The 19,757-nt window shown below is 39.7% G+C and overlaps 1 protein-coding gene across 2 annotated transcripts in view; it reads right to left on the bottom strand.

Annotated features, from left to right (window-relative positions):
• Positions 1–19,757, bottom strand: part of LOC116267690 (membralin-like protein At1g60995) — a 50,802-nt gene that overhangs the window by 23,516 nt on the left and 7,529 nt on the right. For both annotated transcript variants that reach the window (XM_031649555.2, XM_031649556.2), the window contains exon 5: positions 7,649–7,710. In XM_031649555.2, coding sequence (XP_031505415.1) covers positions 7,649–7,710 — 62 coding nt within the window. The remainder of the gene's footprint in view (positions 1–7,648; positions 7,711–19,757) is intronic.

Below are 19,757 nucleotides of genomic sequence, written 5' to 3'. Positions count from 1 at the left end.
TGATACCGTTGAGCGATACAAGGCACGATTGGTAGCAAAAAGGTACACATAGACATATGGTATTGACTTCTTTGAAACTTTCTCTCCTGTGGCATGTCTGGGTACTATACGACTTATTATATCTGTTGCAGTTCATTATAGATGGAATATGTACCAACTCGATGTTAAAAATGTTTTTCTATATGGGGATCTATCTGAAGTAGTTTATATGCAACAACCTCCGGGCTTTGAGAAACAGGGAGAGTGTACCAAGGTATGTTTGTTAAGGAAGGCTATATATGATTTGAAACAGAGTCCCAGAGCATGGTTTCAGAAGTTGTGTCCAAGTTTGAGTTTCATAGATCTCCTTTAGATCATGCATTGTTCATAAAAAGGACCTCAAGAGGTATGGTTGTTATGGTGATATATGTGGATGACATTATTTTAATTGGTGACAGTGAACAAGAAATACAAGACATGAAGAAGTATCTCCAACAACACTTTGTTACTAAAGATCTTGGCTCTCTACGTTACTTTTTGGGGATAGAAGTAACAAGAAGTACAGAAGGTCTAGTCATTTCCCAAAGAAAATATGTTCTTGATGTGCTACAAGAGATAGGTATGACTGGAACTAAACCGACATTTATTCCTATGATTTCTCGTATTCACTTATATGATGATAAATCTAAACTTGTTCATAGCAAATCATATTGGTCTCTGATTGGAAAGCTACTATATATAACCATATTAGACATAATATATCCTTTGCTGTGGGAAAACTAAGCCAGTTTATGGATAAGCCAAGAAATGCCCATAGGGATTCAACTATGCTATTATTGAAATTTCTAAAAGGTTTCCCTGAAAAGGGTCTATTATTCAGAAGTTCTTCACTTCAGATAGAAGCTTATTCTGATGCAGATTATGCAGGCTCTATAGATAACAGAAAGTCCACTACGGGATTCTATATCTTTGTTGGTGGTAACTTAGTCTCTTGGAGAAGTAAAAAGCAAGTTGTTGTTGCTCGGTCAAGTGCAGAGTGAGAATGCCGAGTCATGGCCCAAACTGCCACTGAAATCACCTGGGTGAGAGCCATGCTAGAAGGTCTTGGAATTCAGAGAATTGCCTATAAAAATGCAATGTGATAACAAAGCGACTACTTATATAGCAATTAATCTGGTTTTCCACGAACAAACCAAGCATATCGAAGTTGATTATCATTACATTAGAGACTTAGTTCAATCAGAAATTATTTCTACTGAATATATTGCTTCAGAAGATCAAACTGCAGATATATTTACCAAAGCTCTTCCTAAATCTGATTTCATGAAATGTTGTAACAAGCTGAGCATGATAGACATCTATGCTCCGGCTTGAGGGGGAGTGTTGAGAAAACTTATTGGTTTGGACTTTGGCATTTGAGGTTTTCTGTATTTTAGAATTTTATAATTAAGTAACTTTCTGAATTTTAAAGTTTTGTTGGACTCTTTATGTAAAGGGTTAAACATAACCCCAATTTTAAAGGAAAGGGAGCAGCCGTAACAGGGAATAAGCTCCTTGCTCTCTTTCCTGCTCATGTTTTCTTCTTCTCCCTCTTCTCTACCTCTCTAAACAACAAAGCACACACTTTTCTTGCTCAAGATGTCCCAGTATGGACAATAGGTGGCGATGTCGTTTTTGTTTTGCAGAGATCTGCAGACTTTGTTTAAAGGTTCTTGAACCACATCTGGATTTAGAAAATCCAGAAAAAGAAAATAGAAACCATGAAAATTAGAAGAATCTAGTTTAGAAAAATAGATTCTGACGGTTAGAAAAGTATTGTGATGAAATTGAAGAATTTAAAACAAAAATTGAAACCCACGTTGAAGAATTACAAACAAAAGTAACAAAAAGATGTCAAAATACAATCCCCTTCTACTTCTGCATTAAGGAATCAATCAGACAACAAGTATAATAGAATTCCAAAATACTAATTCAGGACAAGAATCCCACCAACTTCTAGTTAAATGCAAACTTACTATAGGAGAATCCGTAATAGATGTGCAAGCTTTAATTGACACAAGGTGTACAAATACCGTCATTGAAAAATCATTAATAAATCCAAAATATATTAAACAAATGAGTGAGCCAATCATGGCAGAAACCATGTCAAGCGCGAAACATCAATATAACGGATATGCCCCTAAAGAATTAGTTACTATACAATTCTGAACTATTCGAGAAACTCTAACCAAAGTTTCCCAAGGCCCAACATTATATGTCAAACCCTTTGACATAAAAAATATCTATTGTATTATTGGCCTATCCTTTCTTATAGGATGCCATGAAGGTGTTGTAATTTCAAAACTTGGTCTCCAACTTTTACAGGACCCCATGTCTTATTCGGTTCCTTTTATTCTAATCCTTATCCCCATCCGCCAGCTACTCTCAGCCTGCCCGACAAGCGTGGTGGACCCCTTTCACAAAAGGCTAAAAAGAAAAAGAGTCACAAGGACCATAGTGATTACAAATAATTGCATGTCCTGTTCCTGGACAATGCAAACAAAATCCAAAGCCAAACTTTCCTAGAAGAGCAATATATAACAACCTTTATCGACTATGAAACCAAATATTTGTTGCCTACATATGAAGGCTTAACAGAAATTGACACAGAAAACAGCTATCAAAAACCACAATAGCTTCTAGATAATAAAAGGATTATCAACCTCTTGGAACAAATAGGAATCAATTCCCGTTATTCAAATCTTGATGATATGATATCAACACTCTCCACGTTATAAATAATTGGTGAAGATCCCCAAAAACATTGGGATAAAAACAAAGTAGTCTGCAAATTGGACATAATAAACACAAACCTTCAGATTAAAAACAGCTAATATTAAACACTCCCTGGAAGAAGAAAAAGAGACATATCAATGAACTTTTACAAAGGTAATACGAAAAAGCAGCAGTCCTCACAGATTTGCTTTTATAGTCAACAAACACTCTGAACAAGTTAGGGGAAAAACAAGAATGGTCACAAATTATAGAAGATCAAATGACAACACCAGGGATGATGGATACAATATCCCTGATAAAGATGTCTTGATCCAAAAAATCGAAGTTAAAAAATACTTCTCAAAATTCGATTGCAAAAGCGGATTTTCGTAGGTAAAAATGGTAGAAGAATCCATTGAATGGACGGCCTTCACCTGTCCACAGGGACATTTGGAATAGGTCGTCATGCCCTTTGGACTAAAAAACGCTCCAAGTGTATTCCAAGAATCCAAAGAAAAATGGATACTGCTCTACAAAGCTGCAGAGATTTCTCAATTGTTTATATTGACGATATTCTTGTTTCTCAAAAACCAAACAAGAACATGTCCAACATCTGCAACAAATATTCCAGACCTTCAAAGAACAAGGAATTATCATTTCCAAAAGTAAAAATGGAGCTTTTAAAAACCCATACAAAATTCCTTGGAACAGAAATAGGCAATGGCTACATTAGCCTCCAACCCCACATTGTGGAAAAAATCATTAAAGATTTTCCTAACAAAATTGAAGACAAAAAAAATGCTACAACAATTTCTAAGCATATTAAATTACTCTAGACCCTATATTACACAACTCCATAGCCTAATATCAAGATTATATGCCAAGTTAAGGCCAAAAGGAGTTTTTTTCTTCAATCACAAGGATCTTGAACAAGTCAAAAAGATAAAAACCTTGGTAGCACAATTAAAACCTTTACGTTAAACCTTAAGCTCAAACTATTTAGGAATCCAAACCGATGGATCTGCCTTAGGCTGAAGAGCCATGCTGTTATCCAAACCAACTAAATATGATCCTAAAACTATAGAAGAAATCTGTAGATATGCTTCAGGAAAGTTCTTGGAAAAAGGACAAATATCATCACTTGATATAGAATTACTTGCCATTTCTGATGCATTAAAAGCTTTTGAATTATTTATTTTACGAAAACAATTCACAATCAGAACTGATTGTGAAGCTATTGTTAAGTTCCATGCACAGCTTCATGAAACATGAAAAAGGTCATCGGCCAAAGGATGGTTGAATTTTCAGGACAGTGTCTTGGCATATTCAACCCAGGTAACTTTTGAACATACTAAAGGCAAAGATAACACTATTGCTGATATTCTTTCCAAGCTCCTGACAATCCAAGATGGCTAAACTAGCAGAAGACTCATCAAAAGCCATTGACATGGTCGTGGCATATGGAAGGGAACAGCAGAGGCTTCTTGTTGAATTCCTTGATAGGCACATCGAGCTTACAAACAAGCTGGACGAGGCCATGGAATAACTTCAATCAATAGAAAGCAAATGGGTGACTCTGGAAAAAACTGGAGTACTAACAACCCAAAAAACCCAAACTTCGAAAGAAGATGGGAAAAAACAAATACAAGAGGCCGGGACCTCACAAAGTCATATTACTGCAGCACAGTTCCTAACAAAACCAGTCACCAAACAAAAATCTTCTGACATAAATACTATACCAGAAGCAAGCCATGAATATTTCACTACCCTTAGGGAATTATTTACCCTGCCAATAGACAGGCCAAATGAAAAATACCTAACTGAGCATACAGGCGTTTATCCTCGCCTAACTTGTCTACAGAGGTGCCATCCTGAAATTGTTAAAAAATTGTTTCGGTTTGGGTCACTTGCCCTCCTATACCTATCTCCTACCTTGGAAGAAATTACTTTGTTGCCACCAGAAATAGGAAAAGCCGTAAAACAATTCATAACAGGGAACTCGGGATTTACAGCCGAGTTCATTATTTTCTTTAGGTTCCATTCAGCTGCCCCTGGACCTTGTCATTCTTCCAGACACACACATCTATGGAAGGAAAAAGGAAATATTCATCTTATTCAAATAGGTCTGGCGAGCAAAGACTTTCAATTAACTTTTGATATCTCCCAAAGCCCTCCAGCTATTGAAGATCTAAAGAAATTCATCCATTACAAACGCGCCTTAGGCATGAAGGTACTGGTTAGCACTACTCGGGCACAAACAGAAAAAGGCATTCGGTGGCACCATGCTTCTACCAACAGATGCGTTATCATAAGCTCACGCAAAAAAAAGGACCCCATAGCTCTGGAAAAACTCCAAGCATTCATCAATAAGCTTGGGCACCAGGCTGGGCCTCCGCCTAGTACCCAGAGTCGAGCCAAGGCCCAGAAAAAAGGAACCCGGGCCCGGGTTGGCCCGATAAGCCCAAGTGGGCCCGATAATGAGTTTTTAAAATTTTTTATTAATTTTCATATATATTTATAATATTTTATTATGATTAATTATATTTATATAATTTTTTATTTAAAACTATATTTTTAAATTTAATCAGGCCGAGGCTCGGGCTCGGGTTTTCCGAGTTGGGCCGAGCCCGGGCCGAGCCCAGGCCTGGGTTTTGGATGTCAGGCTGGCCCGAGCCCGACTCATTATCGGGCTAGGCTGGGCCAGCCCGGCTCAATGCCCAAGCTTATTCATCAACAAACTTGATCAAGGAGGATTAAGGGAACGATCCAGAAATAGACAAAGTCTATTGCCAGCTAGCAAAGCATCCAGCAGGAACATGTCACATCTGTGGTAGGAAAACATCTCCTGAAGGAGCAAAGGATGGATTAAAAACCTTCCTAGTCCCCAAAGCCAGCAGAGGACGTGGACCCCACACGCATGCAAAGCACAATCTACGTCCTATCTACAAGAGGGATCTGATTCCTCACCAGACGATATGTCAATGTAAGACCAAAAAATGCAGCATTCCTATCGAAGCGGCTTAGGCCTTACACCTTCACTCACTACCGCACCATGCGAAAAAGCTGAGGATAGGGCCAAAAGCCACTAAGTCACGTATTGCTATCTTGCCTAACAGCTGGCATGCACCACCAGCGAAGGTTTGTCATGTTGCAATCATGTAACCAAAACAGGACAACAACTGTCCACCCATAGTGGCCACATGTCCTTATCCCACTTCGGAAAGGATCTACCAGCGCCCATAAAAGGTCGGACGCCTCTAAGGAAGGGGCATAGTGAAAAACAACAAAACAGAACCAGAGAGATAGTTTGAAAATCTCTGTATTCCCCCATGTCCGAGCAATGGACTTAGCCAAAGGCTAAGAAGAAAACCTCTCCTCGAGAGGGTGTAAGTTCTCTTTTGAAATAAAAAGCAGACTCCAAACATGGTAAGCTTTTGTTTTCTTTTCATGTTTTTCTTGCTTAGGACCTTTTCTTTTCTTCCCGCTGCTTCAATCTATTCATTTGTCCTCCACACGTTTTGTTCCGAAGTGCTAAGGGTAAGTACCGCTCTAGGCTTGTTGTGCTGCTTAAGGGAAAGAACCCACAACACAGTTAGTACTTAGTAGGACTAAAACATGGAGAAGACCAATAGGCGAGGGAATCATAAGAAAAGTGTCAAACAAACAAGTAAGATAGGAATCGCAAAACAGCAGCAGGTTTGGTATCAAAGCCAGGTTTCGATCCTGGGACCTATGGGTTATGGGCCCACCATGCTTCATATATATATATATATATACATATATATATATATATATATATATATATATATCCAAAACGTGAAGCTCCAAGTCTGCCGATACTAGCATAACAAACAAATGGTGCAGCCTTCGCCTTGATGAGATGACCAATGAAGTATAGAGCCAACCACTCAATAACCACCACTGAGGTGACAAGTCAAACCGTAGAGCTAGTTACCTCGTAATTAATTTGATTTTAGTTAATCAACATGGACAAACTTAAACCAACTATCCCAACTAGTCTTTTTAGGGCCTCGACGGAACCCAAGTCCAATTTCAAGTTGCGACAACCAAGGATGTTAAGGAAAATGTCACTTGGTTGGCTATCTTATACCACAAATCTATGGATGTGATTCATATGCCCAAAACCTAGAAAACGAATCATACCTTTCATGACTCAATTGGATATCACAGACATCTAAAAATCACTGATCCGAACTTTCAACTTATAGAATCTGATTTGCACATCAAACAACATTATCTTTTTTCCAATGTTCTCTGGTATGTAAAATTGATGTATATCGTTAGATTTGCCAAAAACTACTCTGGAAACATAGTACACCATCTAATATTTGTAAAAGAAGTACTAAAATATGCAATCTAAAATCTCACAAATGAGATCTTAGACACTTATACATCCTACTTTTGAAATCAAAATATGTCTATCTAAAATATATATTAAAAGGGTATATGGGCGGAGCCAAAATGATCAACCATACACTTATTGCCTCCGAATAGAGCCAAATATTGGTTGTCAAACCCTTTTAAAAAAATGCAAATGAGCTTTCAACATCGCAACAAGAAACAGGGTTTGTTTGTCAGATTTACCATATTGGACACCACAACCCAGATCTGAAAAATGGTGGTCCTAATATCTAATTTGTGCCATTGGTTAATGATATGCATATTCCAACAGCTACATATAAATACAAAAACAAATAACATGTGTTAAAACATAGAAATAAACTAACTACCTTTTCTGCAAAAAAAATATTATAGGAACTGGCCATTTTTCACCAACACAGACGAACGAACAATGCAACTAGAAGAGGCTCATATTATTTATTTTAAGATCCATATTTTGCAACAGTTATGGTAGAATAGTAATTCTAACATAAGCATCAATATGAGAAAGTACCTTTTCAACTGAATACAAATAAGTTGGTTCAAATGTCTTGCTTCGATTTTCAAGCCATTGCACTGCAGAAAGTTATACCAGCCAAATTAACCAAAAAGTGCAAAATGATAACATTAAGCATGGGTGAAACAATAGCATCACATCTTTTTAATTGCTAAGAAGAAATGCCTTGAGGAAATTAGATAAAAAAACATGCCTCCTTGGCTCTGAAATGCACATATGATGCTGGAACTAGGAATGGATACATTTAGGTAATGTTTTTGGCTATGTCACATGGGTACTCCTAAATGGCTGCCGCACCCATGTTGATGTTGGCGCTTCTCCGACACAACACATCCAGTTCGGTCAGCCGAACCAGGTTAAAACTGACCGTTTTAAATGTGCACATAATTAAGCCATCTCTAATACAAAAAGTTTATATGTAAATATAGATAAATAAGGCTACAAAACAAATAACTATGTGACGAATACATATATACACACACATACATATACATCATCGCTGCACCCACACCCGCACCTAAATGTTTTAAAAAATTGCCACATCTGCACCTGCCTCCCCACCCCACTTATGTGACTTAGGTTTTTGGAACTCCGATTTTTCTGGCCAAACAATGTTTGACTGAATCTGATTCCATGTAGTTAAATTATCGAAATCCAAACTGTAGGTATGTGATGTGGAGGAGCCTAAGAAGCGTTTGCATCTATATAACATAGATAAGCCAAAATAGGTGCTGCACCTGAATTGACACAACACAAGTGCAGGTACAGGTTTGCACATGGACAATGTGCATTCCAAGCAGCTGCCTGCAAGCACCATACTTGTCCTTAAATGACCCTCGCCTGGCTCGCATCAAAGGTGAATCATCTGCAGTCAAACTGAAACGAGGACTAAAATTGTCCACATTTCAATTAATAAAGGAATTAGAAAAGAAAAACAGAAGTTCGATAAAACACCTTTGCCTCGATCTGCCTGGCCGTCTCTCACCTCTCTCCTCTCTCTCATGCCTCAGAAAACCTGCTTCACTAGCGACTAGTTAGCTCCTCCCCATCCCGCTAGATGCTTTCTTTAGTGGGAGCCTCTGCCTGACTACTACTATCTCTGGTTAACTCCCCTCCCCAGTGAGCCTGAACCCCCTTTGGCTCAATCAAACCCTTTGTCTCACCTCCTTCCTCCCTCTTAGTGTCAGACCTCAACATTCTTTTACTTTGTATCAGCTTCCTCTTCCAACAATGGCCAACAGTGATATGTGTCATAACTGGAAACAAGTAACGACAACATCTGACCCACAAGTTGTCAATCAACCTTTCCCAACTTCCAGTATTGGTCACCAGCGTTAAGTGGCAACCATCTCTCTCTCTCTCTCTCTCTCTCTTGCATTCGTGCTCCCACCGCAATGTCAGCATATTGGTATCAGCATTGACATCTCTTAACCACAGTCTATGATACACGGGTGTAACTGAAAGAGCAATGCACCTGTGTCGAGTGCAGTCATTGCACCCGAGACCCTGTCGATCCATTTTTGGATTTGATCAAAGTTGAACCATTTTCATTTTGGTCCAAAATTTACGTTTTTACTTTTAATTAGTCATCATGTACATACACGGCAAATAGGGGAGCCTTCAGTCGACTGTGTAACACGTCAAAAGTTTACTCATGTATCTAAAATTATGAAGAATCTTAGATGACTTATAAAAAGAGTTGTTAAGTGGTTGACTGTTCTGGTTTCTAGCCTTTTTCGGATTGAAACCAAAACTGCTTGGGGGTTGATTCGAATCCATCGAACCAAGAGCCCGAGTCTAGTGTGAAAGTGGATTGACTCGTAACAGTGGTGTCAGAGCCAATTCAACCCTCGACGCTGGGGTCCCACATGCACGAAAGCGTATGCCTTAAGGGAAGGGAGGGGGATTGTAACACCTCAAAAAATTTAGTCTTATATCTAAGATTGTGAGGAATCTTAAGGAACTTATAAAAGAAATTGTTAAGTGGTTAGTTATCATGGCTTTTTCAGAATGAAACCGAAACTGCTAGGGGGCGGGATGGGATCCGTCAAATTATGAGCCCAAGCCCGGTGTGAAAGTGGGTCGGGTAGTTACTGACTGCCTCCTCCTGCACTAGGATTTGAGTTTCTCACTCGTCAGTGGTGGAGACTTGCGATTTCTTGCATTCCGGCACCTTTCCCATTAAGCAGTGGTCATCTTCATGAGAAGCTACCACTTGCGGTGAAAGGTAGTTGTCTCTGACTAATGGCAGACCTGTTTTTTCTTCTTTTTTTTAGCAAACCTTAAATTTTCAGGCAGATTTCATCCTCTTTTTGGCGACAGGTATATGCATTCAGCATTCTTCTGTTTTCATCATTATTCCAGACACATGCGGATTTGCCAAATTTTGCAGCATCTTTTTTAACTTTGTTGTGTTTTTTTCTCTCTTATCTGCCGAATTTTTTGCAGCCGCTTATGTATTTTATTGTTCCTTTTATTACCTTTATTATTACATATGAAATCATAATTTTTTGTCTCGTCAGTTCAGAGTTTCTTTTATCTCTGTATTAGTTCAGATTCTGGTTCTGTATATCAAGTTTTAATATTGTATTAGATTGAGTGACTGAATGTTCTGTCTAATCATTTTGATCAGATTCTGTTTCTTTGAGCAGATTTCTGCATTGGCTGTTTTTCTGATCAGATTCTACTTCGTCTGAGTGGGTTTTACAGACTTAATATATATGTATATAATATATATATATATATATATATATATTTGTGTGTGTGTGTGTGTACATATATATATTTAATATGAATGTCCGTGTCCCCGTAGCCGTGATTTTTAAACTTGGTTCACACCCATACCTGGACCTGCACCCATATCCAAACCTGTACCCATGTTGCATAGTCCACAGTGACCTAATGGTAGCTTCAAAATGCCTTTAACATATTTGTTTTAGCATATACGCAACGTGTTTTATAAAATGCAATTTGTTAATAGAGCATATGATTAAGGGAGCAAACAATGGGTGAGGTTGTAGATGCAGACACTGGTGAAAAGCATTTTAAAAAAACTAGAGTCCAGGACAAAATATACATACATACATACAATATCAACAAGAAGATTTTAAGCAAACAAAGACCTAATGAACACATACTCTTCAAAAAGTTGAGTGCGGTTCGGGTGTGCCAAAAAATAAATTGTTATTTTTTTTATTGAATGTTCATAAATCATAGGTTGTCAATTGCTAGTTAGCTTTATTATTTGTGAACAATTATACATATATATGTATACATGTGTGTGTGTGTGTGTGTGTATATATGTACACTCTCACCTCACCACACCTGCATGAGTTAGACAAACACACATTCATTATTTCTATTCATTAAATATAAATTCCTAAAAAACCAAAAAATACCCAAAGAATGAGTCTGCCGAATCCCACACCTGCATTCAACTATGTCAACACAAGTGTGGAGCCCTTCCCAGAGTGACTATGTGACATAGCATATAACTTATGACTTTCGCCACTTTAGCTTTAATTTTGTGAACATGTTTTAGCTTTTGTACATTGTTCTACATAATGCTTTAGACTTTTAGCATTAAATATAAGGTGTCTTATTAATATAACATGCCTCACAATCTATAAAACATGGGTGCACCTGAAAAGGCCGCACACCCATGTCAATACGGGTCAACATGTGTGAGTACAGCCTGGACATAGCAGCTCTAATTTTCGTATTTTTTTATTATATATTTTTTTTTACCTTTTGCGTACATTTTTAGTTTTTTTTTTGTTCAGTAATATATTTTTTTATGTATATAAGCAATGAAGTTATGTGTTTATTTAGCTAAAATCTTATTATATACATATAAGTATACATAAAAATATATATGTACGATTGTGTCACCATACCCAAGTTTTTGAAAATTGCTCCACAGCCATACCTGTACCAGCACCTGCTTGGCACCTGTACCTATGTGACATAGCTCATAATTTGTTCTTGCTTTAGCTTCAATCTGTTTGCCATGAACCTGCTTTAGCTGACACAAAATATTTTTATTTTTACCATTGTGGAGGTATGCATATTGTAGAAACACGAAAAACAGGAAAAAAGAATACGATGAACACGATGTAACGTGGAAAAACCCTCAGGCCTCAACAAGAGGGAAAAAACCACGGATGAGGAGGAACTGGTGCCCACTAGCAACCAGACTCTCTCTCTCTCTTAAGATTTCATTCACACACTCAAAATTAGGGTTACAATCTTTAAGTAAGGCCCAACAAGGGCTACACGATGGATCGGGTATGGATCCGGACCCGGTCCCAAGACCCATCTAACATGCTTCAACACTCCCCCTCAAGTTGGGCATACATGTCAAACATGCCCAACTTAGATACATTTCTCTCGAACGAAGTCGAAGATAGAGTTTTCGTCAGAACATCAGCGGTTTGGTCTTCAGACTTCATGTAAGGTAAGATTAACTCTTTAGCATCAATCCTTTCACGAATGAAGTGACGATCAATCTCAACATGCTTTGTTCTGTCGTGTAATACAGGGTTGTTGGCTAAGTTGATTATAGACTTCTTGTCACATTACATCTTCATAGGTCCTTCAATCTCTATTCTGATATCAGTCAACAATATTTCCAGCCATAGTAACTCTAACACTCCCATAGCAACAGCTATATACTCTGCCTCTGCACTAGATCAAGAACACACATCCTATCTCTTGCTCCTCCAGACGACAAGGTTTCCTCCCAAATAGACACAGTACCTTGTGGTAGACCGTCTAGTATCAGCACAACCTGCCCAGTCTGCATCGAAATACCCCTCGACAGTCTCTTGTTTCACATACAAGAGTCTCTTGCCAGGATTTCTCTTCAAATAGCACAATATCCTGTCCACAGCCTTCAAGTGTGCATCAGTAGGTGCATGCATGAATTGACTCAGTATATTCACCGTAAAAGTGATATCTGATCTCGTGAGGGTAAGATAAATCAACTTTCCAACCAGACGTTGATATCTTCCCTTAGCTTCTTCACAGAGCAGCTCAACATCTCTAAGGCTCAACTTGTGTCCAGTATCAAGTGGAGTAGAAGCGGGTCTACACCCCAGTTTACCAATCTCCTCCAATAGATCTAATGTGTATTTCTTTTGTTTTAGCATAAGACCAGTACTAGATCTAGCAATCTCAATACCAAGAAAATACCTCAGTTTTCCAATATCCTTGAGATCAAATTCAGCAGCCAGTAACACTTTTAACTTGATGATCTCATCCTCATCATCTCTTGTGACAATCATGTCATCCACATAGACAAGTAAAAGAGTGACCCTGCTCTCTTTTTTCTTCACAAATAGAGTCTGGTCTCCATTCCCTTGATTGTACCCATGATGTTGCATCACTCGTCTGAGTCGTTCGAACCATGCTCTGGGCGACTGTTTGAGGCCATAATAAGGTCTTTTTCAGCTTACAGCATTTCTCTGGTTCTTCATATCCTGGGGGCATACGCATATACACTTCTTATTCGAGATCACCATTGAGGAAAGCATTTTTAACATCGAGTTGGTACATCCTCCACTCTTCATCACAGCTAGGGACATAACAACTCTAACTGTCTTCATTTTCGCAACTGGAGCAAAAGTCTCCAAATAATCAATCCCATATTTTTTACTAAACCCCTTGGCCACAAGACGAGCTTTGTATCTTTCAACACTTTCATCTGGTTTGTACTTGATGTTATACACCCACTTGGATCCAACCAAGTGAGCCGCCTAAGGAATCATCACAACTTTCCATGTCATGTTTCTTCTCAAGGCTTCCATTTCTTCTTTCATAGCATCAGCCCACTTGGAATCACTTTGAGCTTCCGCAATGGTCCTGGGAATCACAACCAAAGAAAGAGAAGATACAAAACACTTGTAATCCTTGCTAAATCTAGAATAAGATACAAAATTACTAATCGGGTGTTGAGTACATGACCTGACACCCTTTCTCAGGGCAATGGGAAGTTCTTCATTTTCTTTTTCAACCCCATCTTGAGTCTTCAAGGTAGGACTTGGTTCATCCAGGGAAGGAATAGCATTGGGATTGGATGTAGACCTCGCACCACAAGTCACCTCCTCTGTCCGAGCACCCCGTCTAGAGTAGACCTGTCCAAACAAGTGATGACCTTCCTTCTCAGTTCCGGTGGAACACCCTTCCTCCTTCTTAGGCACATCAACAACTGTGAGAGGTTCCTCCTTCTCAGGCACATCAACAACTGCGATAGGTTCTTCTCTCTTGTAATCCAAAAAATATGTAAATTGAATTTCCTGACTCTGAGAATACTCTTTCCTAACCACAGACTTCTCCCCCTGAAGAGGATTCTCACAAAAGTGAGAGGCATGTTCCAAGAAGGTAACATCCCTTGTAACATAAACTCGACCAGTGGTAGGATCAAGACACCTATACCCTTTCCGAGTAGGAGAATACCCAACAAACACACATTTGATATCCCGGGGATCAAGTTTCTTAATATTGGGACTGTGATCATGAATAAAACACACACAACCAAAAACACGAGGGGGGAGAAGAAAAGGTTGACGACTTCCCGGAAGTAAAGAATGGGGAGTCCGACCATTCAGCACACAACTAGGCATGTAGTTGATGAGATACACACTAGTAAGAACTGCATCACCCCAATAATGTTTGGGAAGATTTCTCTGAAACAAAAGGGCCCTGGTGACATTAAGGAGCTGGCGATTCTTCCTCTCAGCCACCCCGTTTTGTGGGGGAGTATAACTGCAGGACGTCTCATGAACAATCCCCATTTTTCGAAGGAAATCCTCAACTGACTAACACATATACTCACGGGCATTATCCGACCGGAAGGTTTTAACAGTTCCACCATATTTAGTTTGCACAAGTAGAATGAAGGTCTCTATGATATGAGGTACCTCACTGCGATCTTTTAGCAAGTACACACATGTGGTTCTAGAGAAGTCATCAATAAAAGTGATAAAATATTAAAAACCTTGACGAGTATGAATTCCCGAAGGCCCCCACACATCCGAGTGAATCAAGGAAAAAACTTCATTAACACAACTAGTAGAAATAGGGTACGAAGCCCTCACATGTTTGGCAAACTGACATACATCACAGGAAATCATAGACAAATTCAAAGTGGAACACAAATCGGGAAACAACTGTTTCAAAATCCCAAAAGGTAAATGCCCAAGGCGTTCATGCCAATACAGGAAGGACTGACGACAATCTTCTCTTCTCTTCTCTTTTCTGACTTGTTGATCGCTGTCATAAGAGCCGTGGCTATGCGGATGAGAAGACGATATAAGCCATCAGACGCCAAACCAATCCCAATCCTCTTTCCTTTCACCAAGTCCTACAAAACACAACGATTTGCAGAAAAAAGGAGTTCACAATTCAGCTCTTTAGTAAGTTTACTAACTGACAAGAGATTTAAGGGAAGTTGAAGGACATGTAATGCTCCTCGCACATGAAATTTGTCCAACAAGGACAGACTCCCTTCTCCTACCACAGAGGTAGAGGAACCATCTGCGCGAGATACTCGTTCCCTTCCAGAAGACAACTTATACTTATGAAACAATTTAGGGTTACCCGTCATGTGGTGAGTAGCAACACTGTCAACAATCCATTCTCCCACACAAGAGTTACCTTTATCCCCTACAATGGCAAGAGCATGATTAACCTTTGTCTCATCTGATGCATCGACCTGATTGACATCGATCCGACCCAAATAAGCCCTCAGTTCACGAATCTATTCAGCAGAAATGGAGGCCTTTCCTCCACTAGATTTTGCCTCCTCAAACACAGTCGTCTTCCCATTAGAAGACCTCCCTTACCCTTCTTCTCTGGATGAAGATCCCAACAGAAATCCACAGTATGACCAGTCTTCTTGCAGTGAGTGCATCTACTAAGAGATCTAGTAGTACCTCCAGGACCACGACTAACAAGAGCAGATCTCTCATTATATGACATGAGATCCCTCTTTCCCCCAGTTGGCCTTCTCTGTTCTTCAGCTTCAACACGAGAGTACACATCTTCATACTCGACACTTCTTCTGAATTCAGAATCTGGCTTCTAACACCTTCAAACTCATCATTCAAACCAGCTAAAAAGAGGAACACCTTGTTTTCCCACTCTTTAGCTACATAACGCGTCTGATCTTGGGGACAGTTCCAAGTATCAACAGAATAATAGTCAACCTCCTCCCACTTGGCTTTCAAAGCCCCATAGTAATCTGCTACAGATAAGTTCCCTTGCCGAAGTCCATAGACATGCTTCATTAGTTGGTAAGTCCGGATAGCCTTTTTCTTCTGGCCATACATTTGCTTCAAAATCACTCACATGTCTCTTGCAATCTTCTTCCGAAGAATAAGGGGTTGAATATCAGCGAAAACAGAGTTGACAATCCAAGTTTTTACTTGATTATCCTCAAGAAACCAAGTATCCCACGCAACACTCGTCTCTACTGGTTCAGACTTTCTTCCATTCACATAAGCAATCCGACCGCGACCAGCAATCCCCATGGTGATAGCAGCAGACCACTGAAGATAGTTTTCTTTGGTTAGACGAATGGTAGTGACCTGAACCGGAACATTCTCAGTTCTATAAGCCCCAATTTCATTCTGATCAGTGTTGACGATCGACGAGGAAGAAGCAGACATAATTACAGACCAGCCCTACAAAGAGAACAAAAACAGTAGCAGCGAGCAGCGGCAGAAGAGCCCTGGCGACAGTAAAAAGAACACCGGCGACCACAAGATACACTGGTGGCAGGGAGTAGAACAAACTAGGAAGTGTCGGGCGATGGCGGGTAGCAGCGCCAGTGCCTGGGATGTCGGGAGGTCAAGCGACAGCAAACAGCAGCAGCGGAAGTGGCGATGTCGGGCAGAACGAAGTTGGATGCACAGACGACGCAGCAGAACCAACGACGCTGGACAGAGCAACATCAGGCGAGGGTAAGTACGACCACCGTCGTCGGGCGTCTGGCTGGAGCAGGAGGGCAGTGATCGCTCGAGGAAGATACTCTCACGGTGGACTTCGTCGAGCAGGAGACGTAGCGGCGCCGGAGGAGCAGAGGGCAGCGGCAGACACGGGCGACGCAGAGGGTCTCAGGCGATGCAGCCGGGCAGCGGCAGCAGCGAGTGATAAAAAGGTTAGGGTTGGAACTTCACGACCGCCAAAAATTTCCCAAACTCGTTGGCTCTGATACCATGTAGAAACACGAAAAACAGAAAAAATGAATACGATGAACACGATGTAACGTGGAAAAACCCTCAGGCCTCAACAAGAGGGAAAAAACCACGGATGAGGAGGAACTGGTGCCCACTAGCAACCAGACTCTCTCTCTCTCTTAAGATTTCATTCACACACTCAAAATTAGGGTTACAATCTTTAAGTAAGGCCCAACAAGGGCTACACGATGGATCGGGTATGGATCCGGACCCGGTCCCAAGACCCATCTAACATGCTTCAACACATGTTTAATGTGTTTTATAACTTTTATGATATAAGTTATAACTTGTTTTATTATATAATTTGTCTAATATCTAAGTTTATAACATGCATTATATATAATTTTTTTAATGGCTGTCTGTAAGCAATTTTATTATTATGTGAACATATATGTGTGTGTGTGTCTATATGTATATATATATGAGAGAGAGAGTGAACCATGACTCCATCGGTTATTTGTCAAATGGACAGCTGACTCATGCTGTCCATTTTTTTTATTTTTTATTCCCTCACATTCTCTCTCCCCCTCACTCCCAACCCGTCCTCCCCCCCCCCCCCCCCACCAACCCCAATTCCCTTCTCACCTTCAGCACCAGTGGCCGCCTCTCCCCTTCCTACTGCCTTATTTCTTTTAAGATAAGATGGGTGGAGTTTCCAACCCATCTTCCCTTAAAAGAGGAAGCAAACGAGTAGAGTTGGGGAAGGGGATGAAGTGGCCGCCGGTGGGACCACCGGGCCTCCCCCATTAAGACGAGGATTCGGCAGGCCCGCTGAACTCTGGGAATGGAACTGATGGCTGTCACTGTCGGTGGTGGTGGATCAACTTTGAACGAGAGGGAGGAATTGGGAAAGGGAAGAGAAAGGGAACGGAGAGAGGAACGCTTGAGGAGAGAGAGGTGAGAAAAAATAATAAAAAAAGAGACAAATGGGCAGCTTAAGGTCCGTCCGATCTAAAAAACGGAGTGCTCTGATCAGTTGTCCATTTGACAAACCAGTCATGGAGTCTCCCTCTCTCTCTCTTGCTCTATTATATATATATATATATATATATATATATATACATAGACACACATACACACAGACTAAATCTCCATGGTTGCACTCCTCACCCATGCTACAGAGTAACACCCATGTCAACACTTCCAACTTCAAGACATGGGTGTGCACTCCTCACACATATATCCAAGTCTCCACATCCAAGTTTCTTTAAATTGCTTCATACCCGTGGCAGCAAGAGCAACCATGTGATTTAGATCCCAAGCTTAGATGAGAAGAATGAGGCATATATCATAGCTATAAATCCTATTCTCGGGTTTTCAACCGAGAAGTTTTCTCATGTAATTTCTTCTTAGCAAAATGTGACACTTCAATAAAGATGGAAGTGTCATTGTTCAGCTGTATCCAACACCAAAACAGATATGCCTTGACACATGTGGGACATGCCATTTTCTGAACATGAAGTGTCAAAAAAACAGACATGCGTCTCACCCTTTTTCTCTTTTTTTTTTCCTTTTTCCTTTCCTTTCTTTTTTCCTCTTCCTTTTCAGTTAACCTCCCTATTTCAGCCCCACTGGCACCTCTATTCTTTCTCTCTCTTCCGTTTTAGAAGGACATCATCCTTTTCTCTTTTTTTTTTTCTTTGCAAATAAAGAGTTCATTTTTCTTTATAAAGATAGAGAGGAAGCTTTTAAAGGATGACCTTCTGGTTGTCCTTCAGCCTTCAGGGGTCTGTCCCTTCATCTTTTTCAAAAGACTATATGTTATTTTAACTACATTTCAAATTAACTAAACTAACCTTGACATAAAACATATATAAAAAGTTACAAATAAAGTTATTAAATAACTAATTGATTATATAACAGATTTTAGATGAATTTTTTTGTATAATTTTGTTATTTCTCTCTCTCTCTCTTTCTCTCGCTACATATATATATATATATATATATATATATATTCGTGTCCAAGTGCCTAATTTTTTAACGTATCCGACACTTGTACCCATGTCCAACACCGACACCCATATCTCTGTGTCCATACAACATAGCAGAGGAACATATACATATATATATATATATATATATATATATATATATATAAATTTGTGGATTTCAATCCTTTAGCCTCACACAGCACTGCATCGGGCAATGTGTTTAATCACACCTGCTTGTTGTATTGCATCGAGCAGCCTTGATTGGACAGAGCTCAAGATGGCCAGGGGATTTCAGCTCCTCCCTCTTTGTGTGTGTGTGTGTGTGAGTGTGTGTGTATCAATACAAATATACATAGAGAGAGAGAGAGAGGTATATGATCAAGGACAGTCTAAAAATTTACTTCCATACAGAATAACCTTAAGCTTTTTTCTTTATCCTTGTCATTCCATCCTTCTTCAATATGCATGCCTAACCATATATTAGGAACATGATATGTGGCATAAACATTTGAAGGCGAGCTAATGCTCACACGGTTGCCAATTGTGCAGAGGAAAGAATCTTTGCCTACTTTATGGTTCAAAAACTAGTGATCATTTCTTCTACTAATTTACTGGTAATTTGTCGAAGTAACTTTCACAGGGGGGACGTTGAAGCTGTTTCCAACAATTATACTGGGATACAGCATAGCATGATGCTTCTCCACCATTCACATTGGTTTCATAATATTTAAGGATGTACCATATACCTGTTTCAGAGATCGATTTCAGCATCTATTTTCTCCATCCCTCTCCAATCATATCATCACTTATTGCATATTAAGGCCGTTCTTAAACTTTCTTTACATTTTGTCTTCAAGCAACTGGGAATACTCAACAATCAAAGCATGGAACCCATTAGGGCGAACTTACGGTCGGATGAGGTTCACGTATGTTCAG

This window comes from Nymphaea colorata, chromosome 14 (assembly GCF_008831285.2).
Source record: "Nymphaea colorata isolate Beijing-Zhang1983 chromosome 14, ASM883128v2, whole genome shotgun sequence".
Taxonomy (NCBI): domain Eukaryota; kingdom Viridiplantae; phylum Streptophyta; class Magnoliopsida; order Nymphaeales; family Nymphaeaceae; genus Nymphaea; species Nymphaea colorata.
Note: the sequence above shows the minus strand (reverse complement) of the source record. Positions and strands in the feature narration are given on the sequence as shown.